The following is a 26,677-nucleotide window of genomic DNA, read 5'->3' on the forward strand; positions in this document are numbered from 1 at the left end:
GCAGAGCCTCTGCAGCCCCTCCTCACTGCCCAGAACAGGCAGCCCCACAGCCAGACACAGCAGCCCAGATGTGCCCCCCTGGCCTGGGCTGCCTCTGGCAAGGGAGCAGCACGAGGCACTGCAGGAGCCTGCAGACAATTCCTGCAGCACTTGTGGGATGATCCTGCTCCCCAAGGGATGATCCCATGGTGCCAAGTCAGGAACTGGAATGGGGAGTGGGGCCAGAGAGGAAAGGGTAAACAGGGATGGGCTCTTTGCAGGGGAGGGAACAGTAGTGGGCAATGGGAAGAAATATGTACTAGGGAAGGAAAAAGAAAGCAAAGGAGAAGCAAAGGAAATGCTCCGGGCAGTTTGGGGGTGGCTGCCAGGCAGCCCTGGCTCTGAGCAACAGCGTCTGCAGTGGGACAGGAAACTCCCAGCTGATGGGAACAAACTTTCTGACTGTCTGCAGAGGCCAGGACAAAGCTGAGTGGTTTCCCTGGCGTCCCCCAGCCCTTCCTGGCCCAGGGGCTGATGGCATTTGTGCTCCCTCAGGTTCATGTCCCCACAGCAGCAGCATGGGGGTGCTCCCGCCTGCTGTGTGCAATGCAAACCGGGGCTCCTGAGCCAGCGTTGCCGTGGCTGTGCCTGCAAGGATGCGGCACCTGTGTGAGCTGGGGGAGAGGCCAGGGCTGCAGAGGGGGATGTTGTTGGCAGCTCCATGAGGGCGCTCTGGGACGCTGCCCTGGGCTGTCCAGCGCACTGGGAATGGATCAGCCCCTGCTCTGCTGCTCCTTCCCGTCTCCCCCAGGGCCCTTGCAGAGCACCAGCCATGCTGTGTGCCCCCAGCCTGCCCACGGCCAGCCTGGGGCTGCTCACGGGGGTTTTCTGTGCTGAGCACTGGCCTGGCCGTGTTCTTGAGAGAGCCTGGGCAAGGAGCCTGGAGCCCCCGGCCCTGGCCTGAGGCGTCAGCGCTGCCCCAGCAGTGCCCATGGGCTGTCCCTGCTGCAGCCCCGGCACTGCCACCCCCAGGACTGTGCCCGGCCCCGAGAGCACTCAGGCCCTGCAGCAACACCAGGGCCACCAGGGCAGCGGGGCAGAGCCACGGGAGCAGCACTGGCAACACCAAGTGCTGCTGCTGCTGGGCACAGCTGCTGTGCCAGCACTGATCTGCCCCCAGCTCTGCACACAGACATTGCTGCTGCAGCTCCAGAGAAGGCAACAAAAGGGCATCTGTGCAGAAAACTCTGCTGGGAGATCCTTGAGTTCCTTTAAAGCCACTGAGAGTGCAGCCCCTCATTGACACAGCCACAGGGAAGGTGGGGAGAAACAAAGTGAGAAATGGCACAAACAATAACATTTCTTTGTGGACAATATGAAAAAAGAAAAATAAAAAAACCTACCAAATGAATCCAACAAGAAGTATCAAAGATTCTTTTTATTACAAGTGATTTGCAGAACTTGACTAGCAGTTTAATGTTCCTGAAAGCATCCAGTCATCAGTGTCCACACTGCAGCCTTGAGCTCCTGGTTCCTCAGGCTGTAGATGAGGGGGTTCAGGGCTGGAGGCACCACTGAGTACAGAACTGACACTGACAGATCCAGGGATGGGGACGAGATGGAGGGGGGCTTCAGGTAGGCAAACACTGCAGTGCTGATAAACAGAGAGACCACGGCCAGGTGAGGGAGGCAGGTGGAAAAGGCTTTGTGCCGTCCCTGCTCAGAGGGGATCCTCAGCACGGCCCTGAAGATCTGCACATAGGAGAAAACAATGAACGCAAAACAACCAAATGCGAAACACACACTAACAGCAAGAAGTCCAAGTTCCCTGAGGTGAGATTTGGAGCAGGAGAGCTTGAGGATCTGGGGCACCTCACAGAAGAACTGGCCCAGGGCATTGCCATGGCACAGGGGCAGGGAAAATGTATTGGCCGTGTGCAGCAGAGCATTGAGAAAGCCACTGGCCCAGGCAGCTGCTGCCATGTGGGCACAAGCTCTGCTGCCCAGGAGGGTCCCGTAGTGCAGGGGTTTGCAGATGGACACGTAGCGGTCGTAGCACATGATGGTCAGGAGATAAAACTCTGTTGCAAGAAAGAAGAAAATCAGAAAGACTTGGGCAGCACATCCTGAGTAGGAGATGGTGCTGGTGTCCCAGAGGGAATTGTGCATGGCTTTGGGGACAGTGGTGCAGATGGAGCCCAGGTCGCTGAGGGCCAGGTTGAGCAGGAAGAAGAACATGGGCGTGTGCAGGTGGTGGCCGCAGGCTACGGCGCTGATGATGAGGCCGTTGCCCAGGAGGGCAGCCAGGGAGATGCCCAGGAAGAGGCAGAAGTGCAGGAGCTGCAGCTGCCGCGTGTGTGCCAGTGCCAGCAGGAGGAAGTGGCTGATGGAGCTGCTGTTGGACATTGGCTGTGGCTGCACATGGGGACCTGTTCATAGAGAAAGGACAGTGACACATCAGGAGAGGTTGCTTGGAGCTACACCTGGGCCATTCCCTGCTGACTGTCCTGCTGGGACTTACCCGTCCTTCTTCCCGTTCTGGGAAAACCTTTGGCTGGAATCAGGGCACAATGACACTCCTGGGTCACCCTGGGATAAACCAGACCCTGCCCAGAGCAGAGGGATCCCTGAATGTCTCACCCTCTCCAAAGGTCTCTGGGCAAGCTCTCAGCACCCCCTTGTGCCACGGACACTCACGGCTCCCTTGGCCAGCCCAGCAGCATTTCCTCAGCTGTGGCATCTCTGCACTTCCCCGTGGGACATTCAGGGAACTCCCAGAGGCTCTGGCACAGCTCTGCACCCAGGAGGGCAGCTCAGAGCTGGGAAGGGCACAGCAAGGAGATCCCCGGCTGTGTCCATGATGGGATCTCATGGAGGGGCTCAGCTCATTCCCCTTTCCCATGGACTGCTTTGCCCACAGCCCCACAGGTCCCAGGGAAGCTTGGACACCCCATTCCCATGGACAGCCCTGCCTGGCAGGAATGCCAAGGGCAGTGCCTGACTCAGCTGCTGCAAATGCCAGAGCCTCCCTGAGAGCACCAGAAAACACTGACAATATCAGGGGAGTGCAGAAACAGGAGAAGATGTTGTGGTGCTGTGCCTGAGAGGGCAGGGCAGAGACAGCCGGGCACTCAGGACAGTGTTCCCGTGCCCAGCTGTGCCCGGCACCTCCCACACACCAACAGTGCCCTCCTGCCCCAGCACTGCTCTGTTCAGCCCCCTCTGCTTCCCTGAGCATCTCCCTGGGCCTGGACATTCCCTCCTGAGAGGTGCCTTGTCCCTGCCAGCGCTCACAGAGCCCATCCCACCCTGGGTGCCCTCGGCCCGGCCCTACAGAAACCTGCCTGTGTGCAGGGCCCTGGCTGGGGCAGGGTCTGTGTGCAGCTGGGCGAGGGCAGCTCAGGAGAGCCCTGCTGGGCCCTGCAAAGGTGATGCTGCTGCTGTCCAGGGCTGAGGAGTGGCTGAAGGCCCTTTGGGAGGCTGCCAGCAGAGAGACTGACCACCCAAAGTCACAGTTCAGGAGTCTCTATAAATGTTCAAACATTCCTTTGATGATCCTGTGTGTCCCTTTCAACTCAGAATGTTCTGTGATTCTGGGATCACAATTCCTGTTCTGCTTCTCTCATCCCCCTGTTGTCTATAATCAAAAGAGGAAAAAAAAAAAAAAAACAAAAACCTTGCAACAAAGTTAGAACAGTAAAGTAAAAACAGTGTTAGACCAGTAAAGTAAAAAACAGACCTTTATTGGAAGCTTCCAGGTGTCCCAGTGGGGATGGGTCATACCTGGCCCCTGATTTCAACAATTTATTATGGTTGATTATTTAGGATATTTAACAGGAACATCCAGTAGGACATTCAGTTGCCCCAGTAACAACCCCTTGCTCAACCCATTGGAGTAGGTCCAAGGGTTTTTTTTTGCACGTTTTTGTTATGACTGCTTAAATTCTGCTCAAAAACAAAAATATTCTTCTTGTGGGTCCTCTTCCTGATCATAAGACTATATAGTATTTCAGGAATGTATTTAGACAGGTAATTTTTCTAAAATCTAAGAGAAAGGTTACGAAATGTACTAGAGTTAATTAAGGATTATAGTTATAAAAGTACATAACAGTAGTTTAATAGAGTTAATTAAGAGTTATATAGAGTTAAGTAAGGATTATATTTTTATAACTATATAATAGTAATTTACAGAGCTACAAATATATGAAAAATGAATAAAAAGCAGAAATCTTTTTGTCACCACCGCAACTTTCTCATCCTTCTGCAAGCAGGAAATGGAAAACACTCTCAGGAAAGCTGCTGAGCTTTACAGCAATCCCAGGTTTACCTTCTCTGGGGTGTGTCCTCCGGAGCTGTGCCCAGGCTGCTCTGGAGCAGGGAGCAGCCCTGCCCCAGCCAGCAGCTCTCAGCAGCAGCACCTGCCCTGCTCAGGGTGGATCCTTCCCCCCACAGCTTCTCTCCAGTGCTGGGAGCAGCTCCCCGGGCCGGCTGAGAGCTGTCCCTGGCAGGCAGCAGAGTCCCTGGCCAAGCACAGCGCCCTGGGCTGCAGGACCCTGCTCTGCAGGACAGCCCTGGGCACCCCTGGCTGCTCTGCACAAGAGAGGATCAGAGAATGTACTCACAGGGTCTGTGGGCATTGGGATGTTCCAGCTGTAGGAGATCACTCCAGGAGCTGCAGCTGCATTGTCCTGCAGCCAGAGGTTCCTGTGCCAAGGGCTGCCAGTGATTGTGCCCCAGGCACTTCTCAGCACCTTCCCAGCCCTGACTGATGGAAGCTCTCTGTGCCTCTGTGCTGTGCCCAGGCTGGCTGCAGGCAGTGCCCCAGCCCTGCTGGGCTGGCAGAAGAGCTGCTCATCCAGAGAAATGTGCTTTTGAAGCTCTCCTTGGTTGCCAGGATCATCCTATGTGCCAGGAGCCCGGCCCAGCTCAGCAGCACAGACACAGCACAAGGACTTTAATGACGCTCTGGGGCTTTGTGCTCAGGCCCTGAACATCAGGCCCTGAGAGGGAGCTGCAGAAACCTCTCCAGAACTCCAAGTCAGAATCCAGCTCCAAAGTTTCTTTGACTTTTAATGGGTCCCACTGAGGGACACGACTGAGAAAGTGTCCCCAGGCCCCAGGCAGAGCAGAGAACTGGAGGCACTGATGACAGGTGGGGAAAAAGAGAAGCCAAGTCCTGGTGCCCTGGGGCACAGCAGGGTCTGTGCCACCAAGGGCTGTCAGGAGACACCTTGTCCTGAGGCACTGGGGCCTCCTGGCACAGCCCCAGCCAGGCTGGGCACTGTCACCCCCTTGTCCTGCCCTCACATCCCCCCCTAGCCCACATCCCAGTGGCCTCAAGGATCTGCTGGAAGGAGTCCCTGGGGAGCCTTGCTCAGGAATGGCCCTGGGGGCTCCTTCATGCTCCCAGGGACTGCAGGTTTTTCAAAGCACTTTGGCTTTGGCTTTTGCCTTGGAGTCTCTGAGAGCTTTGTGCAGTCATGGCCTCCAATTATCTGCTGTAATTAGTCCCTGGAGAGGCTTTGTCAGGAACAACACTCAGTGGGGCTCATTAATGCTTCAAGGTACTTCAGTTCTTTTAAGGTACTTGGTGTTTCCCTTTTGATCCAGACTCTGAGAGAGGTTTGTGCAATCATGGCCCCAGTTATCTGCTTTAACGAGTCCCTTGAGAGCTTTGTGCTGACACTCAGTGGGGCTTATGAATGCTTTGAGATACTCAAGTTTTGTAAATTACTTTGGATTTTCCTTTCCATACTGAGAGGTTTTTGTGCTCTTTTGAGTCTCTGAGAGGTTTTTGTGCCATCCTGGCCTCCAATTCTCTCCTCCAAGGAGTCCATGAGGAGCCTGCTTTGGGGATGGACCTCAGTGGGTCCCATTTATGCTTTGAGACACTTTGGGCTTTTCTTCTGACTTTGACTCCTGGAAAGGTTTGTGCCATCTCCTCTCGTGCCCTGAAGTTCCAGGGCTCAGCTCCAAATGCACCACGGGGCTCATGAGGATCAAGCAAGTCCTGACGAACCATGGCTGTGCCTTGATTTCCCTCTTGTCTGTGGCAGTTCATCAGGAAGATTTTGTATTGGCTTTGCTTCACCAATTTGAGATTTCTCGGCCAATGTGTTAATTAGTGTGGTGGGTTCAGTGTTGGCTAATTACCAGGGCATTCACTAGAATATACTTACTAATTTCTTGCTCTGAGATAAGATTAGGAGAAATGCAAGATGGGCTCAAAATTTTAAAAGGGTATAAAGAAAAGTTTATTAATTGTAACTAAAATAAAGAGTAATAAGAATCAGAACAAAACTTTCAGAACACTTCCTCTCTCCATACAACCTGACAATGTAAAGAGACAAAACCTAAAATTTTCAGTCAGCTTTCCACCTCTAGAATAGTCTTTCTTCAGTTCACTTAGGGAGAGAAGTTCCTCTTGTAAATGTTATGGAGACTTCTCCACAAAACAAACAGTTGTCTCATGGCTTTTCATTTCCATGAATAGCAGCTGCCTGCAATCGTGAAGTCCCTCCCTTTCTTTCACAGCCTTTCCCACAGCTGTGTCTATGGGCCATGCCAACTTATGGGGTATTAGTTTACAGATGAGCTGTTTAAGAGCAAAGGTTCTCTTCATTTATTTCTGAAATCACCTTCATCTCTGGAAACAGAGGTCTTCTTCTCTCTCTGGGGGCATAGGTTCTCATCCCTCTGCTGTCTTTCATTGTTCAAACTTGTCATGGGATCACAGCTACTGCAACATTTCCTTACATTAGCATGGAGGCCTTTGCTGAACAAGTCATCTCCCGGTTCTTTTCAATGCTTTATAGGGAAAAAGAGAGTCTGATGTAACAATTACATCCTTCTCCATAGCTTTACCAGAGGATTTCAGCCCCAAGTTCAAGGCAGCTCCTCATCCCTCCCACCTGGGCCTCAACTTCCTCTTCACTGACCTTGGTGTCTTCATGTTGCTCCTGTGTGTGCCTGCACTTTGTCCTTTTCTCTCACTCGAGGGAGGATGGAAGCACTGGAAGAGTCAATATCTCAGCCGGGGCCTGCAGATGGTTCCGTGACCCCGGCCGGGCTCGGTACTTGCGGCCGGAGCTGTTTTACCATGGAGGTTTCTGCAGTGGCTGCGCTGGGGCTGTGTCAGGCTGGGCCGCGCTGGGGCAGGGCCAGGATCTCAGCAGCCAGGCCAGAGCACAGCAGCAGCACGGCCGGGGCCCATGGCTTCTCCTCCCCCTGCCCGCTGGTTGCGGGTGAACCCCAAGGGCGGCAGAACCTTGGCCGAGCCGGCCCGGCCCGGGGCTGCTCCTGGGGCCAGGCGGATCCTGGCTGGGCCCGGGCTGGCGGCGGGGCAGGGCTCGGTAGCGGCCAGATGTCAGCAACCGCAGCCACGGCCCGGCCCGGCCTCGGCCCCGCGGCCTCCCCTGCCCTGCCCGGCAGCCGATGGGGCCTGGCGGCTCCCTGGGAAGGGGCCCGGCCCCACGGCAGGAGCCGCCCGGCCTGGCCTGGCTGAGACGGGGGCTGGGCTGGCCTGGTCACCTCTTTGCTGGCCAGAAGGGAAACAGACCCAGCCAGGCTTCTCCATCTTTAACTTGTGTCTTCACAGAGGCGTGTGCAGTTCCCTTAGTGGTTTAACAGATTGTCAGCTCTCAAAGCTAATTACTGATTGTTTTTTTGTCAGACACCGAGGAAACTGCTAGCAGCTTCTCTCAGGACATCACTTCCATGATGCAAAAGCACCACAACAGCACAGAGCACAGAGCTCCTTTGTCCATATGTAGTGGTCATGTGCCCGAGGCCCCAAAACCCCACCTTGAGAGATCTCCGGGCCCTCTCCAAGGTGTTTTCAAATGAAACCATTCAGCTCACAGCCTAAGAAAATCACCAGAGGACAGGGCCAGCCTGACATGTCTGTCCTGGCTACTATTGTCTGGGAGCGATCCTTGGATATATGGAATTTGGGAGGCCAAATTCTAGTTTTTGCCATGGTCCTTGGCAAGAAGGCTGTATTTTTTTCCACAGGAAGGAAGGAACAGAGCCCTCTGTTTCAGGGGCAGATGAGAGGTGACCACCAGAGGCAAAATCCAGCCAGAGCTGGCATGTTTTGCTCTGAGAAATAACTTTGCATGGAGGAATTTTTTAGGGAGCTTACCAGTTTTAGCAATGGGCATCTGAAAAGAGGGACAGTTCTTTCCCATAGCAAGGAAAGCACAGAGCCCCAGTGCTCCAGGAGCTGATGAGAGGCAGCCCTTGGCATTCCAACATCAGCCTGACCTTCAGGTGGCCCCGGGCAGGCCAAGCCAGCCAGACCTGTTCCATGTTCCCTCGGTTCCATGAGGCCCCACAGTGTCCCAAAGTTCCCTTGCTTCCATGAGGCCCTGAGGTGTCACAATGCCCCCTTGGTGACACGAGGCCCTGAAGGGTCAGAATGGCCTCCATGGTTCCATCAGGCCCCACAGAGTCATAATGGTCTCTGGGTCCATGAAGCCCCGCTGTGTCACCATGGCCCCTTGGTTCCATGGGCTCCAGTGGTGCCACAATGATCCCCTTGCTTCCATGAGGTCCCCACCGTGTCACAGTGATCTCCATGGGAAGGAAAGAACCGAGCCCCAGTGTGGCAGGGGCAGCCACCAGAGGCCAAGGCCAGCCAGACTTGACGGTACTGGCAGATTTTCGCTGGGAACAACCTTTGGATATAGGGAATTTTAGAAGTGGAATCCCAATTTCAGACATGGACACCCGGAGGAGAAGCATAATTCTTTTCCATACGAAGAAAAGCACAGAACACTGGTGATTCAGGGGCAGATGAAAGATGGCCACCAGAGGCCTAGGCCAGCCAGACCTCTTTGTCCTGGTAGCTTTTGTCTGAAAGCAACCCTTGGATATAGGGAATTTGGGAGCTGGAACCCCAGTTTTGGCCATTTCTGCATAGATAAGAAGGACGGTTCTATTCCATAAGAAGGAAAGCACAGAGCCCAAGTGTTTCAAAGGCAGAAGAGGAGAGAGGTGGCTCCTGGGGGGCCAAGCCAGCCAGACTTGGCGGTACTGGCAGCTTTTGTCATGGAGGGATCCTTGGATATTTGGAATTTGTGAGGAGGAATCTCAATTTGGACCATGGACACCTTGAGAAGAAGGATGGTTCTTTTCCATAGGAAGGAAAGCATCAAACCCCAGTATTTCGAGGCAGGTGAGAGGCAGCTCCCAAGATGCCAAGGACACCCAGACCTGTCTGTCCTAAGAGCTTTCACTTGGGAGCAATCCTTGGATGTACGGAGTTTTGGAGGTGCAATCCCAGTTTTGGCCATGGGCGCCTGGTCAGGATGGATGTTTTTTTCCTATAGGAAAGAAAAGCACAAAATGCAAGTGTTCTGGAAGAAGATGAAAGGTGGCCACCCTTAGGCCAAGCCAGCCAGACTTGTCTGTCCTGGCACCTTTCCTCTAGGGGCTATCCTTGGACACAGGGCATTTTGGAGGTAGAATCTCAGTTTTGGCCATGGGTGCCTGGACAGGAAGAAGAGTTCTTTTCATTAGCAAGGAAAGCACAGAGCCCCAGTGTTTCAGAGGCACATGAGTGCCAGCCCTCAGAAAGCCAAGGCCAGCCAGACTTGCCTCCCCTGGCAGCTTTTGTCTGGGAGCTATCCCTGGATATAGGGAATTCTGGAGGCAGATGCCCCATTTTGGCCATGGGTGCCTGGTTGAGATGGATGTTTTTTTTCGCATAAGAAAGAAAAGCACATGGTCCCAGTGTTTCAAAGGCAGATGAGAGGTGGCCCCTGGGTGGCCAAGGCAGCCAGATCTGTCTCTCCTGGCAGATTTCATCTGGGAACAATCCTTGCATATAAGGAAATTTGGAGGAGGAATCCCAGTTTTGGCCATGGCCCATGGAGGAGAAGGACAGTTCTCTCCCATAGGAAGGAAAGCCCAGAGCCCCAGTGCTTCAGGGCAGGTGAGAAGCAGCCATCGACATGCCAAGGTCTGCTGGACCTGTCAGGTGGTCCCCAGGAGGCCCAGCCAGCCAGACCTGTTCCATGTTCCCTTGGTTTCGTGTGACCCCACAGTGTCCCAATGGTCTCCTTGGTTCCATGAGGCCCTGGAGTGTCACAATGTTCCCCTTGCTTCTGCAGTGTCACAATGGCCCTGTGCTTCCATGGGGCCTTGCAATGTCACAATGGCTTCGTGGTTCCACAAAGCCCTGATGTGTCACAATGGCTCCTCAGCTCCGTGCGCCCTCGCTGTGTCACAACGACTCCTCTGTGACACTGCGGGCTCCACAAAGTCACCATGGACCCTTGGCTCCTTGGGGCCCCCGTGGTCTCCTTGATTCCATGGGGCAGCACAGTGTCACAGCTGACCCATGGCTCCATGAGGTTCTGTAGTGTCACCGTGGTTGCTGTCAGAGGCTGGATGAGATCAATGTCCCCAGACACCTTGGGATGCTCGGAATGCCCGTGTGGGACCAGGAGCAGGTCAGGCCTTGGTTTGTGGTGGGACAGAGCCCCGCCCCCAGCCCTGGCCTGGCACAGCTGTCAATCACATGGAAGGGGTGGTGTTAACCCAGCTCTGATTGGCTGAGCTGTCAATCAATCACACAGCAGGCAGGGCTAACCCAGCTCTGATTGGCCCAGCTGTCAGTCAATCATACTCCAGCAGCTGGTGCCTACCCTGACTCTGATTGGACAAGCAACTGGCAGTCCCACCCCAGGGGCGGGCCCATGGAGGCCCAGGGGTTTAAAAGCCAGAGCACGAGGCCGGCCCATGGTCTGGATCCTGCCTTCTCCTGGGGTTCCTCTGTTAATGGTGCTGGAACCTGAGCAGGTGGTGCTTCTGTGTGTGTCTTTCTACAGATCTTCTGTCTTTCTGTTGTTCTCCATTTCTTCTCCTTCTAATCCTACTTACCTGGAACATTTTTGGGTAACTTAGCATCTTAAGGCTCAAAGGTTTTTAGGTTAAATGGGCTAAGTTAATGGAGTTAATGCTATGATAAGAGTTTTATGTAGAACGGGATGTTGTATTAAACCCTTTGTCAAAGTTCCTAGATTGTCTATATTTTGCCAGTAAAATTTTGTGTCATTTTGCTCTCTCAGCTCTGTTGGTTAGAGCATGGTGCTGGTACCACTGAGGCTGTGTTCAGTCCCTGTGTGGGCCATTCACTTCAGAGCTGGACTTGATGATCATTGTGGGTCCCTTCCTACCAAGAAAACTCTTTCATCTGGCCATGGTGAGAATATCTGGTTGGTGTTTCTCCTGTACAACAAACTCGAATAAAGAAACCTTTGGTGACCCCCAGCATTTCAGTGTTCTGGGGTGTTACAGCCCTGCAGGCTCACAATGGCCTCTTGTTTCCATGAGGCCCCACAGTGTCACACTGGCCCCTTGGTTCCATGAGGATCTGGAGTGTCACACAGGTTTGTGACATTTGTCCTTGCTGCCCCTCACATCCCCCTGCCCCACAAACAGCCCCGAGCCAGCCGTGAGGGACAGGCCCTGCTGTGCCAGGCTGGGCTCAGGGCTTGGCCTTTCTGCTTCCTGCAGCCAAGCCAGGCCTTGCTCAGCATCGCAGTTCCCTGCTCAGAGCCTTGGGCTCCCTGCAATCCTGGCCTCACGGATCTGCTCTCTGCACTCCCTGGGGAGCCTCTGGCACTCCCTGCCCTCGCTGGGGCCCAGGGATGCTCCCAGGGACTTGGAGTTTTCCTTCTGACTCCTTGAGCAGCTTCTTCATCCTTCTCCCAGTGCCTGAGGGTCCTGGACCCAGCCCCAAATCCACCGTGGGGCTGATGAAAATACAGAAAGCCCTCAGGAGCTCTTTGTCTTCCTTCCATGGTCTTCAAGGCTCCAGGGCTTGTGCAGTGACTGGAGTCGGTTTGGAGTTCTGTGCAGGAGTGTGAAATACAAAGTTGTGTTTTGTGTCAGGTAAATAAAGGCAGCCTGTGCAGTTGTGGTTATGAAATGTATGGAACACGGCCATGGGACAGTTATAAAGATGAGTTCTAATACACAACCCAGGAAAGCATGGAAGAAGGCTTTTGAACCAATCTTTTATTTGCAAATAACAATTACAAGTCTTAAACTGTTTTGTAATAAGAGTATTTGAATTCTAACTTTAGAATGTTGCTTTTGAGAAGAACTTTTTACTTGTAATTAAGTCTTAAGCTGTTTTGCAGTAAGAACCTTTGAATTCTAACTTTGGAATGTTGCTTAGTATTAAGGATGTTAAACTGTAGCTTTAGAATATATAAAGGATTTAAACAGAAAGGGAAGTGACCCTATCCCAAGCTCCTGGAAAAGGAAGATGGACATCAAGGTTGCTGATTAATGATTTCGAAAGGGGAAGCTGGACATCACTACCATAGATTAATGATCCCAGAAAATAGAAGCTGGACCCCACCATGTGGGACACACATCCCAGGATATTGAAACCTGGAATAGATCACAACAGAGTACAGAAATTGGAAAGGAACCAGACATCACCATCACAGATTTACGATCCTAAAGTATAGAATTGTGGCGTCAAAAGGTAGAAATAGAAACTGCTGAAAGCTCACGTCAAAATGGGAAATAGAAGCTTCTGGGGAAAGCTGATGAATATGCATGAATATGATCAATACACACCAGCAAGCCCAACAACCGGTGCGCAGTTGGAGGGGAAAACCCCCACCACTGCACCCAGCGCTGTCTCTGCTCATGCGTTACCATATTAATTAATAAATTTAATTGCTGCTTGATGTATTGGCTGAGTCAAGCTTCTCATTTCTAACAGAATGGAGAAGAATGAGCCCCTTTTGGGCTGACCCTGTTTGGACAACCTGCTCCTCACCTCCAGCGTCACCGTGTCTGACACCGCCCACCTGGGACTGACACGCCAAAATACACAAAAATGCTCATGTGATTTATTCTCTTATTTCTGTTCTGTAACACTTTGTGTTAACAACTGTGAAAAACACCAATCACTTAGTTTTTAAAATTTAAAAAGTTTAATAATAATGAAATGGTTATAAAAATAGTAATACAATTAGAGCAATAAAAATTTAGAGTTAGGGCAATTACAAGACAATAAAAACAAAGACTTACGGACGTCCGGATGCTCTCGGGCACTTAAGCCCGATAAGCACGTTTTGTGAACACAGGAATAACCTTAAAAACCATACACTGTGGCATATTCATACACACTTCATGGTTATGCATACATTCTATTTAAAACAAGCAACTCTGGTATTTTTCAACAGCTACCTTTAATCCCCAGGGCATCTTTGAGTCTGAGCAAGGCCTGAAGGAATCAGCTTCTTCTGATGAGAAAACCATAAATTCCTCTTTTCTGGCAGATTTAGGTGTTCTGTGACTGTTAGCTCGAAGCCAGTGTCTCATTCCTTTAAAAAACCCCCACATACAGAGTTTCTGTTTTAACTACTAAAGCTTCATTTTAGCTACAAAACTACATTTACTGTACTATTAAAATGTTAATACAGCACAACTAATCAATGTTATGAATGAGCACAAGAGGCTATCTATGCCAATTAGTGAAATTTATTGATTACAGTCTATGTATGAGAGCAGAAGCAAAAACAGCGCTGGACGGCAGGGGAGTCAGCGCTCCGCCAACAGCCGCGCCGCCCCCCCCAGTCCGTCTCCTTTTATCCCGCCGTCTTTCCGGATACGCGCCAGTATGATCTGCGCCTGCACCCCCCGTTGCTAGGTGGTCGTTCCTCTGCCTCTTGGTGGTCGCGGGACGAAGGCGCCTCCTCCTCCTCACGGTTGTCCTTGGAACCTGGGGATTTTCTCAAGCACATATCATTGCAGCATAGGTCCGCCCACATGCCTTTGCGGTTACACATTTACAGAACAAACTGACCTCAGTCTGTTTCTTATCTCAGCCTGTTTCTTGAAACATTTCAGTACGAACAAAAAGGTCATTTTCTTACAATTCCCCCCCTTTTTCTTTTTTTTAACCTTCTTTTTGTTCGTTAAAGCAGATTAGTTCTTTCCTGCTAAGTTCTAAGTAATCTTCACCCGCCTCCCCTGTAAGGGGTTCATATTTAGTATGAATCATCAGCAAATGGGCTGCTTCTAAACGGCTCTTCACTACGGCTACTACTTTATTAAGAATACAGGGGCCAAAGGTTAACGCCGAAATCAGTAAAATTACAGGTCCTGCAATTGTGGATAAGAGAGTTGTGAGCCAAGGGGAGTGAGTAAACCAGGTCTCGTACCAGCTTTGCTGGGACTCCCTCTCTTTCTTCCTTTGCTCAATTTGCTTGCGTAGCTCTGCCATAGTATCTATTACAATACCAGTGTGATCTGCGTACGTACAACATTCTTCCCGCAGGGCCACGCATAGGCCCCCTTGTTGTAAAAACAGTAGATCCAATCCCCTTCTGTTCTGTAGCACAACCTCAGATAATGATCTGACCGATTTTACCAGCCCATCTATTGTCTTCTCTATTCTGCTTAAATCCTCGTCTACTGAGATGCGCAAATTTCTCATACCTTGCTGTTGATTTACCAGGGAGGCTACTCCGGTCCCAATCCCAGCTCCCCCAACGCTTAGCAATACAGCTACAGTGAGAACCGTCAAGGGCTCTCTTTTTACTAGGTGGTGCTCAGGAGTCATCTGATGTTCTAATACATAGTCCCTGGGGTGGTATGATATGCGGGGGACTATTAGTACTTGTATACAATAGTCTGAATCCTCATTGAAATGGTCTATGGACAAACAAGGGGTAACTCCGAGGGTGTTACATACCCACTTGGTATTGGGTGCAGGTAAAAGCCATTTGGCCGTTTTATTACCCCCTCTAATGTTGGTTGTTGTGTTGCATAAATGCTGCATATCCACAGGCACTTTTCCCACACATCTCCCTTTCCCGCTTACTTGTGCTAAGGTTACTCCTGGGGTCTTATCTTCTTTCTCTTGTTTCCACAAGCATTCTTTAGGGTTTATTCCGTTCACTCTTCTAGCTTTGGCGGAAATTCCTATGGCCTCATAAAAGGGAGGGTTTATCATATAGCAGAGCCAGCACCCCTCGGTGAGATTTGGATAGGTATGATTTAGGACAGTAAAGGTGGCTTGCATTACTTCCCACAATGCTGTATATTTTTTAGTAGGCACTTGCTGACCTGAACCAGTAGTGTTTTCAAGGGTACTCCCCGAACTTTTGTTACCACCTGAATATGCTTCTTTAATGCCTAATTTTCCATTTATTGCTGGGTTCGGACCCACCGGGCTGGGATCATGGGGAATCGGCTCCTTTTTTATCTGGATTAAATTTCCCAAGTCTGTTCCCTCTTGCCAATGTCTAATTCCCCAAGTTTTTCCTACCAACCATCCCACGTCATCAGGTTGGGTGACATTGAAATAAAAATGCGTGCAGTTTCCCCAACACTTGTCAACCTTCCCTACACAACCAGGAATCCATGCCGCAGGCTTCTTACATCCGAAAGGGCCATAACTGACCTTCAAGTACTTGTCAGGTCCTCCTCCTGGGGTAAACCCAAATGCTATAGTTTCACATCCCCAGTAGGCACAGTAATAATGCCCTGGCCAATGACAGTACGCCTTCCCTGGGTTTGAAGCCGGGCACATATAGAACGATGTTATATTCAAAAGCTTCCCACAAGAGGGAGCTCGGGTCATGTTGCATACTCCTGCAACAAAGTTCGGAGCCCCGGAAGAAATGATAGATTGTAGTTCATGTAGGGTGTCATGAGTCTCCCACCTGCTTAAAGTCCATTTAAAAGGTTCATGCGATTTACAAGCACAAACATGCCATCTTAAGAGCAATATAACTAACTGCAGAGCTAGGTGGAATCCTTTGTAGGATATGGTCATTGGTGACATTAGCTTCTTTTTTTCCCTCAACTTCTCTCTTGTGCTATCTCTCTGTGAGCCCGGTCGGATTTCTATTATACAGGTCGACATTCTCCACTGGATAGAGGGGCATTTCTTTTCCCCACCGTGAGGTATCCCTCTGTCCTGCCTGTCAACTTGGTTGCTACCAGCTACAGGGTAAACCATCTTCTCGACAGCAGGGATATTCTTCAGGGGTTATGCCTTCCCTCTCCCACTTGTATCTTCGAGTATTCCAATTATGCTCTCTTAATTGTGGGATGTCACACCTGAGCTCTTTAAAGAGCTTCCGACACTTGACTATTACTATGTCGGTTAGGAACGGCCCCGAGGGTTCGTTGGAGTGATAGCAATGAAAGTCAGGATTTATTCCTTTTGTATAAATTTCCCACCAGGCAGGGGTACCTGCCTTTAATTCCCGGTTGGCTACTTTCCAATTTAGTACTTCTTGAATTATTTTACGCTGCACCCTCCAGCAACGCTGACACACGCTTTTAGGAGCCCTTCCCCTCTTACAATGGGTCCACCACCGCTCGTTACAAATTTTGCAAATAAAGCATACAAATGGATAACAATTACAGTCTAGCCAACTACATTTCACTCTAATGTCGTCTTGATTGGCGTGACTCTCTCCAGTCCAAGGTTCCCCTCGGTTCTCTAGTCTTACAGGCCTATAATAAGGTTGATTTGCTAAATCTTCTAAATATTTACAATAACCTGGAGCTTCGGAGTCTCCAATGAGCCACTTCTGCAAATCCCAATTGTTCCCCACCCATAGGTCCTCAAAACCCGCAAGGTCCATCAAAGCTGTGAGTTCTCTCTCTGTAAGGTAAATTTCAAATCTCCTGGTCTCCCTTTAACTCTCCATTCCTTCTTTTGCTGGGATCTAGGTTCGAACTGGGTAGGATCCACTGGTCCTTTAATTCGGCTGGCATGCGTCCATCCTTTTTCTGCTGTTCGGACTGCCGAATCAGTGGTAATTAGGACGAGGTATGGTCCTTCCCACTTCGGAGTAAGTGAATCGTCCCTCCAGCCTCGGACAAGGACCCAATCGCCAGGTTGTACCTGATGTAATACAAGATCTAGTGGTGGTCTTTGAGCCCACATTCCTTTTTCCCATAATTGTTGTTTATATTTCATTAGTATGCTTAAATATTTATTGATGCTTTGATCTGCAATATTCGGATTGGTATGAACTCGTTCAAGGGAATAGGGCATCCCGTATAGCATTTCAAATGGAGATACCCCCACATCAGCCCGTGGCTGAGTTCTAATATTTAGCAATGCTAATGGAAGACACTTTACTCATGACATTTTAGTTTCCAATACTAGCTTAGTCAGTTGCTTTTTAATTTCCCCATTCATCCTTTCTACTTTTCCCGAACTTTGGGGATGCCAAGGAGTGTGTTGTTCTCATCTTATACCCAGGGTGTCTGCCAGTAATTGTGTTATCTTTGAGGTGAAGTGGGGGCCTTTATTGGAGTCTATGGTCTGGGGAACTCCATATCGGGGTACTATTTCTTCTAATAAGATTCTAGTTACTGTTCGGGCTGTTTCCTTCGCCGTGGGGAACGCCTCCACATAGTGGGTTAAGTGGTCTATTATAACCAAAAGATACTTTACTCTCCCCACCTGAGGGAGTTCGGTGAAATCCACCTGCAGGTGCGCAAAGGGCATCTTTGCCACCGGCCTCCCTCCCAGAGGCAATTTCCTTAAATTTCTCCTATTTACCCGCAAACAAGTTGGACACCCCCTGGTGATGTTCTTTGCCAGGTCATGAAGACCTATGGTCATATATTGAGTGGCAAAGTGGTCTACGAGCCTTTGAGCACCACAGTGCGTTTTCTGATGAATTTTGTTGAGCATTTGTCGAGCCACTGCCTTCGGCAAGACTTCTCTACTATCATTCAATTGCCATTTTCCTGATATCTCTTTTATTCCCAACTTTTCGAACCTGTCTTGTTCTTCTTTAGTAAACACAAGCTTTTCTTGATAAGCTACTCCCAAATCTCCTGTGGCTTCCCCTGGATTTTTTTGTTTTTTCTTTTTTTAAGATGAATATCTGTAGTGCAGCTCTTTTGGCTTCCTGGTCTGCTGCATTATTGCCCCTGCTCCGGTAGTCCATCCCCCGCTGATGTCCCTTAAGGTGGACTATGGCTATTCTAGTGGGGCCCCTCAAGGCTTTTAGGAGGTCCACTATTAGCCTTTGATGCACTAAGTCTTTCCCTTGTGAGTTCATTAAGCCCCTTTCTTCCCACAGTTTCCCAAATGTATGCACTATTCCATACCCATATTTAGAGTCTGTATATATAGTGCCCTCTTTGTCTTTTAGTAATTCTAGGGCTCTCAATATTGCATATAATTCACAGGCTTGGGCAGACCAGGATTTATCTAAGGCACCAGATTCAATTATTTTCAAATTTGGCCCTCCCACTATAGCATATCCCGATTTTCTCTGGCCTTCGATTACCCTAGAGGAACCATCCACAAACAACTTCTCTCCCCCCTCCAGCTCTTCTTCTTCTAAATCGGGTCTAATTTTAGTCTGTTCTTCTATAGTGATTACACAATCATGGGACAAGGTGTCAGTTTCGGGTTCCCCGAAAAGAAACGAGGCTGGGTTTTGCAGGGAAGTGGTTTCTAAAGTGAAATTCGGGGTTTCCAGCAAAATTCCCTCATACTTGAGGAGCCTCGCATCCGATATCCATTTTTCTGCCTTCTGTTGCATTACACCCCGTATATTGTGTGGGGTCAGTACCTTCAGTGTTGCATTGAAAGTAATTTTCCTCGTTTCCTCTACCAGCATCGCGCTTCCTGCAACTATTTGCAGGCAGCCTGGCCATCCTCTACTCACAGGGTCTAAGATTTTTGATAAATATGCGATTGGCTTCCTTTTCCCTGCCCATTCTTGAGTAAGTACCCCATAAGCTACTCCATCTGCAACATTCACAAATAGAAGAAAAGGTCTGTTCAAGTCTGGAAGACTAAGAACTGGGGCATGAACCAGGGTTTCCTTTAGCTCTTGGAATTGGGATTCCTCTTCTTTTGTCCACTTAAGGTGTCCACCCTGGGTCAACTTGTGATACAAAAATTTTGCCTTTCCACTATAATTTTCAATCCATTGTCTACAATACCCAGTGAGCCCCAATATCTGCCTAATTTGTCGTTTGCTTTGTGGTAAAGGAAGGGAGAGGATCGCTTGTACCCGATCCGGGTCGATCCTTTTTTCGCCTTTCTTTAAATAATGCCCCAAGTATTTCACCTCTTCTTCTACAAACTGCAGTTTTGCTTTAGACACTTTTAGTCCTTTTAGTCCTAGGAAATTAAGTAATTTTATACTTTCCCTTCGGACTTTGTCTTCACATTTTCCTGCGATCAGCAGGTCATCCACATATTGAATCAATTTCACTTCTGGGTCTGTATTATAGTCTTGCAAAATTTGCTCCAGGGCCTGTCCAAATAAGTTCGGGGACTCGGTGAACCCTTGGGGTAATACCGTCCACCTTAATTGTTGTCGCCTCCCCGTGTCGGGGTCTTCCCATTCAAAGGCAAAAAAATCCCTACTGGCCTCATCTAGAGGACATGCCCAAAATGCATCTTTTAAATCAATAACACTATACCACTGATTTTCCGGCCCCAGATTACTTAACAGGGTATATGGGTTAGCTACCACTGGGAATCGGGCAATTGTTCGTTTATTGATTTCCCTTAAATCATGCACTAATCGATAAGACCCGTCTGCCTTTTTTACTGGCAGTATAGGGGTGTTGTAGGGGGACATACATGGTTCCAGTAATCCTTTATCTATTAACCTCTCGACCTCGGGCTTCAAGCCTTTTCGTCCTTCTAAGGAAATGGGATATTGCTTTACTCTGACTGGAATTTCAGGGTTTTTAATTTTTACCGTAAAAGGAGTTATTGCCAATTTCCCTACTGTGTCCGGATTATACCAAACCTCCGGATTTATTTCTTTTTCATTCTCCACCCGGAGCGGACAAAGTCTTATCATCAGCTCCTTTTCTACTACCTCAATTCGGATCCCTAATTCTACAATCAAATCCCTTCCCAAAAGATTAAAATCTGTTTCAGGTACCAGTAAAAAGTTTCCCACCCCCATTTTGGTTCCTGATTCCACTATTACTTCTTTAATAACAGGTACCTCAAATGGTTCCCCTTTTGCCCCAATTACGGTAGCAGTGTGACGGGATAGCTCACAACCCGGGGGTAGAAACCGAAGGGTCGACCTTTCCGCCCCAGTATCGACCAGGAATTCCATCTCCTGGCCCTGGGGACCCACTTTTAATTTTATCAAGGGCTCTTTGTGATATCTCTGGGTCCCCATAAAATAGAGCCCCTGACTCCCCTAATCTTCTTTGAATTCCTTCTCATCTCTAATTCTAACCCTACATTCCCTCTTAAAATGTCCTCTCCTGCCACAGTAGTGACAAGTCTTCCCCTCACCCCTTCCTGGCCTATCTCTCCCTTCCATCCCCTTCGGAGGGACCCGCTTCTGTTTCTCGTCTCCCTTCCTGCTTTCACGTACCGCAGCAACCATCATTCTAACTTGTCTTTTGTGTCCTTCCTCCTCTCTCCGAACATACACTTTCTGAGCCTCCCGGAGCAGCTCGGATAGTTCTCTTTCCTGCCAGTCTTCCAATTTCTGCAACTTTTTTCTAATATCATCCCAGGATTTCGACACAAACTGCACCTTGAGAATGGCCTGTCCTGCCGGTTCACCCAACTTTAATCCTGAATAGAGTTGGAGACTCTTTCTCAATCGCTCTAGCCATTCCGTAGGTGTCTCATCCTTCTTTTGCCTATCATTAAATGCCTTATTAATATTCTGGCCCCTTGGAACCGATTCCCGAATCCCGTCGATTAAAATGGTTCGGAAATGCTGCATATTAGCCCTGTGGGCTGCATTTTGATTATCCCAGTTAGGATTCTGGAGGGGCCATTTGGTATCTGCTGGGTCATTAGCATGTCCCGGTGCGGCATCCCAAACTCTCATCCCTGCGGTTCTAATCATATTCCTCTCCTCTGCCGTAAATAGAATGTTTAAAATGGACTGCATCTCCCCCCAAGTATACATATTCGGACCCAAAAACTGATCTACTCTTTCAGCCACTCCCAGGGGGTCTTCTAGCAAACTTCCCATTTCCTTCTTGAAATCTCTGACATCTCCCGAGCTTAGGGGAACAGAGATAAACCCTATCCCCGGTTGTGGCCCTCCCATTGGCATTTCCCTTAAAGGGTACAGTCCGCCTCTCGTTTGACTGCGTGTTACTGGGCCCCCTTCCCTCCGGGAGCCAGAGGGCTGATCATCACCTAAGTCTTCTTCTCCGGATGAGGGGGGTTCATTCGGGGGAGGAGGCGCATTCGGTGGAGGGGCATACGGCGGTGGGATTACTAATGAATCCTCCGCTTGTCTCTTTTTCTTATTCCTTAACTTTTCAGATAATTTATACACAAAAACTTCTGGATGCCCAACCCAGACCTGGGCATAACTCATCTCCTCTGGATTAGGAGGCTTTTTACTGGCCACCCATAAATTCAAGAGTTGCTTTACCCAGTCCTCCGATGACTCAAATATTGGCCAGAAGACTCTCTTGGAAATCTCTTTCCCTCCCCATATTTCTATACAGTAATGTATCATTTTTGCCTTATCTTTTCCCGGAGTTCCAGGGAAGTGTTCCCAATTATTCAGCATGAACCCTAAGGGACTATCCTTAGGAATTGGGGGAAGCTTTACCCCCGCCGGGGAGGGGGATTTACTCTTTCCCTGCCCCATATCCTCCGGAGTGCCTTCAGTCACTCAACAACACAATCGCTTCCCCTGGTTCGTGACCCACGCCCTCGCGGGCTTAGGGAAATGCACTACTAAGGGTCCTCATTCGCTTGGGGAGTCAGACTGTCAGCTCCCCTCTCACACAACTCACACACTCGCCGCACTCCGGGATCCCACCCCCGCCCGAACGGATTCCGTTATACTCACGCGTCCTGCGTCTTCGTCCGGACTTTGTGCACAAACTTTGAAGGGGGTCTCCTGGGCCCGTTACCCTTCCTTTGCTTCCCTCTCAACGTTTTGGGTTCGTCAGTCGGGACAAAGGGGAAACCCCAAACTGGGCCCACTCAAAGGAGTGGATTTGGGGCGCCTCCCCCAGAGAGGGGTTCCCCAGGTCCACGATCCGAGTCACGGCACCAAATTGTTATGAATGAGCACAAGAGGCTATCTATGCCAATTAGTGAAATTTATTGATTACAGTCTATGTATGAGAGCAGAAGCAAAAACAGCGCTGGACGGCAGGGGAGTCAGCGCTCCGCCAACAGCCGCGCCGCCCCCCCCAGTCCGTCTCCTTTTATCCCGCCGTCTTTCCGGATACGCGCCAGTATGATCTGCGCCTGCGCCCCCCGTTGCTAGGTGGTCGTTCCTCTGCCTCTTGGTGGTCGCGGGACGAAGGCGCCTCCTCCTCCTCACGGTTGTCCTTGGAACCTGGGGATTTTCTCAAGCACATATCATTGCAGCATAGGTCCGCCCACATGCCTTTGCGGTTACACATTTACAGAACAAACTGACCTCAGTCTGTTTCTTATCTCAGCCTGTTTCTTGAAACATTTCAGTACGAACAAAAAGGTCATTTTCTTACAATCAATATAACATAATACATATAGTAACTATCTGCATAGAGCCATATAATATCCATTTTTCACATATTTAATTATTTCGAGATGTATTAAATTTATTTCTAATAATAGCATTGGGTTTTCTTACCTAGTTTTAATATTTACATTAAAAACCTATACGTTTTTAGTAGCCAAGAAAACGAATGTTCTTTGTATCTCAGTAACACAATTCCCTTCATTAATGAATTAAGATGTATTGGCTATTTATTTCTTCTTGTTTATGGCAATTAGCAATATTTCCAGTATTTTGTCATCTTTTTTATCATCTTTTTCTCACACAGGGTTGAGGAGGGGCCACTTTGGGATCCTTGGAGACATTTCTGGGGCACATTTGGGGCAGTTCTGTGCCTGGGGAGGAAATTCAGAGAGAACTTGAGGGTCTGGAGGACACTTGGGGGAGCCGGGTGGGCACTTGGAGGGGCACTTAGGGGTTCTGAGGGACAGCTCGGGGTCCGGGGGAGCACTTGGGGGTCCAGGGGGGCCCTTGGAGGTCAGGGAGGGGAATTTGGGGCCCCGCGGGGCCCGGGCGGGCACTTGGGGGGCTCCAGCGGGGCTCTCTGGGGCGCGGGGGGTGATGGGAGTTGTAGGCGCGGGTAGAATACGGTTGAACGGGGCCGCGGAGCATCACGGGAGTTCTAGGCGCAGCTGCGATGGGGCGCGGGGCATGACGGGAGATGAAGTCACGGCTGCAATCGTGCGGGACGTGCGCCGCGGAGCATGATGGGAGCTGTAGTCCCGGCAGTGGCTCGGACGCGGCGTTTGGGGGTCCGGGAAGGCCCTTGGGGGACACTTTTGCGTCCGAGCCGCGACTTGAGGCCCTCGGGGCGAACGTAAACGGTTCGGGAGAACTTGGGGGGAGCTCGGGGAGCTCTACCCGGGCTCCTTAGGGCGCGGGGTACGGCAGGCGGTTTAGGGACGTGACTGTGTTCTGAGGGGCTCTGGGGCCGCGGGGGATGAGAGGAGATGAATTCCCAGCAGTGGCTGTGCCGGGCATCCGTGGGGTCGGGAGCGCTCCGGGGATCCGGGGGCGCCTTTGGGGGGTCCCGAATGGGCGCTGAGGGGCACTTGGGGATCCTGGAGGGTCTGGGGGACACTTACGGGATAGATGGGTGCGGGTACCGAGGGGTTCTGTGGAGCGCGGGGCATGACGGGCGTTGTAGTCCCGGCTCCAATGGGGCTGAATCGGGCCGCGGGGCATGACGGGAGTTGTAGGCAACAGCGGAAGTATGGCGCTGACTCCAGGCACCGCCCCAAGGCCACAATCCCTGTCGCTGATTGGCTGCGGGCGGTGATGGGCGGGAGCCCCGGCAAGTGGGAGGCGGCGGAGGCGGGAACAGCCCATCCAACCCCTCCAGTCCAGCCCAGTGCATCCCCAGTACAGCCCAGTACAGCCCCAGTGCTCCTCCAGTCCCTCCCAGTACAGCCCAGTGCATCCCCAGTACAGCCCCAGTGCTCCTCCAGTCCCTCCCAGTACAGCCCAGTGCATCCCCAGTACAGCCGAGTACAACCCCAGTGCCCCTCCAGTCCCTCCCAGTACACCCCTGTCCCTCCCAATACATGAGTCCATTCCCAGTCCCTTCCAGTTCCTCCCAGTCTTCCCCTCAATGTTCCCAGTGTCCATCCCAGTATCCCCCAGGGTCACTCCCAGTATCACTCCCAGTGTCTCCTACAGCATTCCCAGTGTCCCCCAGTATGTCCCAGTCCTCCCCAGTGTTTCCAAGGACAGTTTAATGTCTCAGGGTTGCCGTGGCAGCCAAAGACAGCAGTGCGGTCGGTGCAGTGTCCATGGCCACGGCCCCTTGCAGTGGCCCAGTGCAGCTTGGGCTGATGATCCACCCTCACAGCTGGCCCAGGGCAGGTCTGCAGTGGTTTTGGTGGCACCTTGGGCTGGCACACAGCTGAGGAGTGTGTCTGTTTTCCTGGGGAAACTCGGGAGTTTTAGATTGCTTCAAAAATAGACAAAGGGAAAGCCCCTCTCAGGCTGGGTGCAGCCAGCTCTGCAAGCACAGCAGGTCCCGGGTGAGCGAGGACAGACAGGATGGGCTTGGGCAATGTGGAGCAAGGCTGTCCACACTGGGCCAGAGCTCAAGGCACAGCTGCTCTGAGCAGGCCAGAGCTCCTGAGGGGAGAGCCTGGGTCAGTATCAATCACAGAATGCTGCAATCGCCTCTGCTCTAAAGAGAAATGTAATAAAATACACCCTTTGAAAGAGGACAGTGTATTTCTTACAAGCTCTTTGAAATCTTTCTCCATAACTGCACTAGGAGAAACTTTAATGGCCCTCTCAGGGCTCTGGTGTTGTTTACATCAGACTCAGTCCCTGAGAGTGTCTTCAAAAAACTTCTCAAGAACTCAAATTTAAACTCCAACGTTTCTTGAAGTTTTAATGGGTCTCACTGAGGGACACGACTGAGAAAGTGTCCCCAGGTTCCAGTTAGAGCAGAACCCTGGAGGCACTGATGACAGGTGGGGACAAACAAGGCAAAGGTGTCTCTGGTGCTGAGCAAACCTGGATGTGTCTCAGGAATGCAAAGGGCCAAGGCTGAGCCCCAGCCCCTGGCAAGGCAGATCCTGTCCCTCCCTCCTTGCTCAGGGCTCTTCCCGGGATGGGCACTGCCATGTGGGGATGTGCCATGCCAAGGGCAGGACCATGGGGCGGCCCCTGCCCGGCTGCTGAGCAGGGACAAGGAGGCCATGAGGCCCCAGGGCTGCAAGGGTCACTTGTCCCCTCGTGGCCTCAGGCCCAGGGCCAGCAGCCATGGCCAAAGGGCTGCACAGGTTGGCTCTGTCAGGGCCTTGCAGCTGCTGCACATCCCTGTGCCCTCTGCAGCCCAGGCTGTCCTGCGGTGTCCCTGCCCTGGCCTCTGTCCCTGCAGGCTGTCGTCATCCCCCGGCTGCCCCACCTCGCTGGCCCCTTCCTTTGCTGACAGCTCTGCCTCCTGCCTGCCCCTGCCTGGCCACACAAAGCCTTGGCCTTGAGACCAAAAGGGTTCATTCCATTTTTACCGTGCCTGTGAACTTCCAGCACAGGAACAAGGCATGCAGGGGCTGCTTTCCCAGCAAGGATGGCTGGAAGAGAAGGAGAAGACATCTGGCTCAAGGGTACAGTGATAGAGAAAACAAGGACTGAATCTGTGAACTCGCGGTGGGATTTATGAAAATGGGTAAATTGTGATTGGCATTTAGCGACTGTATATGAACAACACACTGGTAGAATTACATGTCCACGTCAGGTTAGGAGTTATCCCATGTTAGACCTCAGGCCTGAATAAACGATACTCTCTGAAATAGCAAATGAGTGTTAAGGAGCCTCATTCTGATATTTCAGAGATTTGGTGGCAGCGGGGCCTCACAGAACCAAGGAGTCAGCTGTGACACTGAGCAAACTCATGGAACAAAGGGTCCATGGTGACACAGCGGAACCCCATGGAACCAAGATCCATTTTGGCACGCTGGGCCCACACTGAACCAATGGTCCATTGTGATACCGCGGATCCAAGGAGACCATTGTGACACTGAGAAACCTCTTGGAACCAAGGGGCCATTCTGACACAGCAAGGCCTCGTGGAGCCATGGGTCCATGGTGACACTGTGAATCCAAGGAGACCATTGTGACTGAGGAACCTCATGGATCCAAGAGTCCGTTGTTCAACTGTGGGGTCCTGTGGAACCAAGGGGAGCACAGTGACATTGCGGGGCCTCATGGAACAATGGAGACTCTTCTGACACTTTGGACCCACTGGAGCCAAGGGGCCATTAGAGCATGGCAGGGCCTCGTGGAATCAAGGGGACTACAGTGAACACTGTGGGTGTCCATGGGATGAAGGGGCCATTCTGACACCGTGGAACCAAGGATGCCATTGTGACACTATGGGGCATCATGGAACCACAGGTCCACTGTGACACAGCAGGGCCTCATGGAACCTTGGAGGCCATTTTGACACTTTGAGGCTTTGTGACACCAAGGAGGCATTGTGGCACTCCAGAGCCCTGTGCAGCCAAGGGGACCATAGTGACTCTGTGGGGCTCAGTGAAACCAATGGTCTGTTGTGACACTGCAAGGCCTTATGGCATCATGGAGACCATTGTGACACCACAGGCCCCATGGATCCAAGGAGCCATTGTGACACTACAGGCCCCATGGATCCAAGGAGCCATTGTGACACTACAGGCCCCATGGAT

General features: G+C 50.9%; 1 protein-coding gene and 2 pseudogenes across 1 annotated transcript; 1 reads left to right on the plus strand and 2 right to left on the minus strand.

Annotated features, from left to right (window-relative positions):
- Positions 1-26,677, minus strand: part of LOC137466906 (zinc finger protein 850-like) — an 807,951-nt pseudogene that overhangs the window by 138,362 nt on the left and 642,912 nt on the right.
- The window catches only part of LOC137466908 (zinc finger protein 850-like), a 743,182-nt pseudogene that overhangs the window by 129,292 nt on the left and 587,213 nt on the right, over positions 1-26,677 (plus strand).
- On the minus strand, positions 1,453-2,385 carry LOC137466909 (olfactory receptor 14A16-like). The gene has a single exon (XM_068178521.1). The coding sequence runs from the start codon at positions 2,383-2,385 to the stop codon at positions 1,453-1,455; it is 933 nt and encodes a 310-aa protein (XP_068034622.1).

Source organism: Anomalospiza imberbis, unplaced genomic scaffold (genome assembly GCF_031753505.1).
Source record: "Anomalospiza imberbis isolate Cuckoo-Finch-1a 21T00152 unplaced genomic scaffold, ASM3175350v1 scaffold_47, whole genome shotgun sequence".
In the NCBI taxonomy this organism is placed as follows: Eukaryota; Metazoa; Chordata; class Aves; order Passeriformes; family Viduidae; genus Anomalospiza; species Anomalospiza imberbis.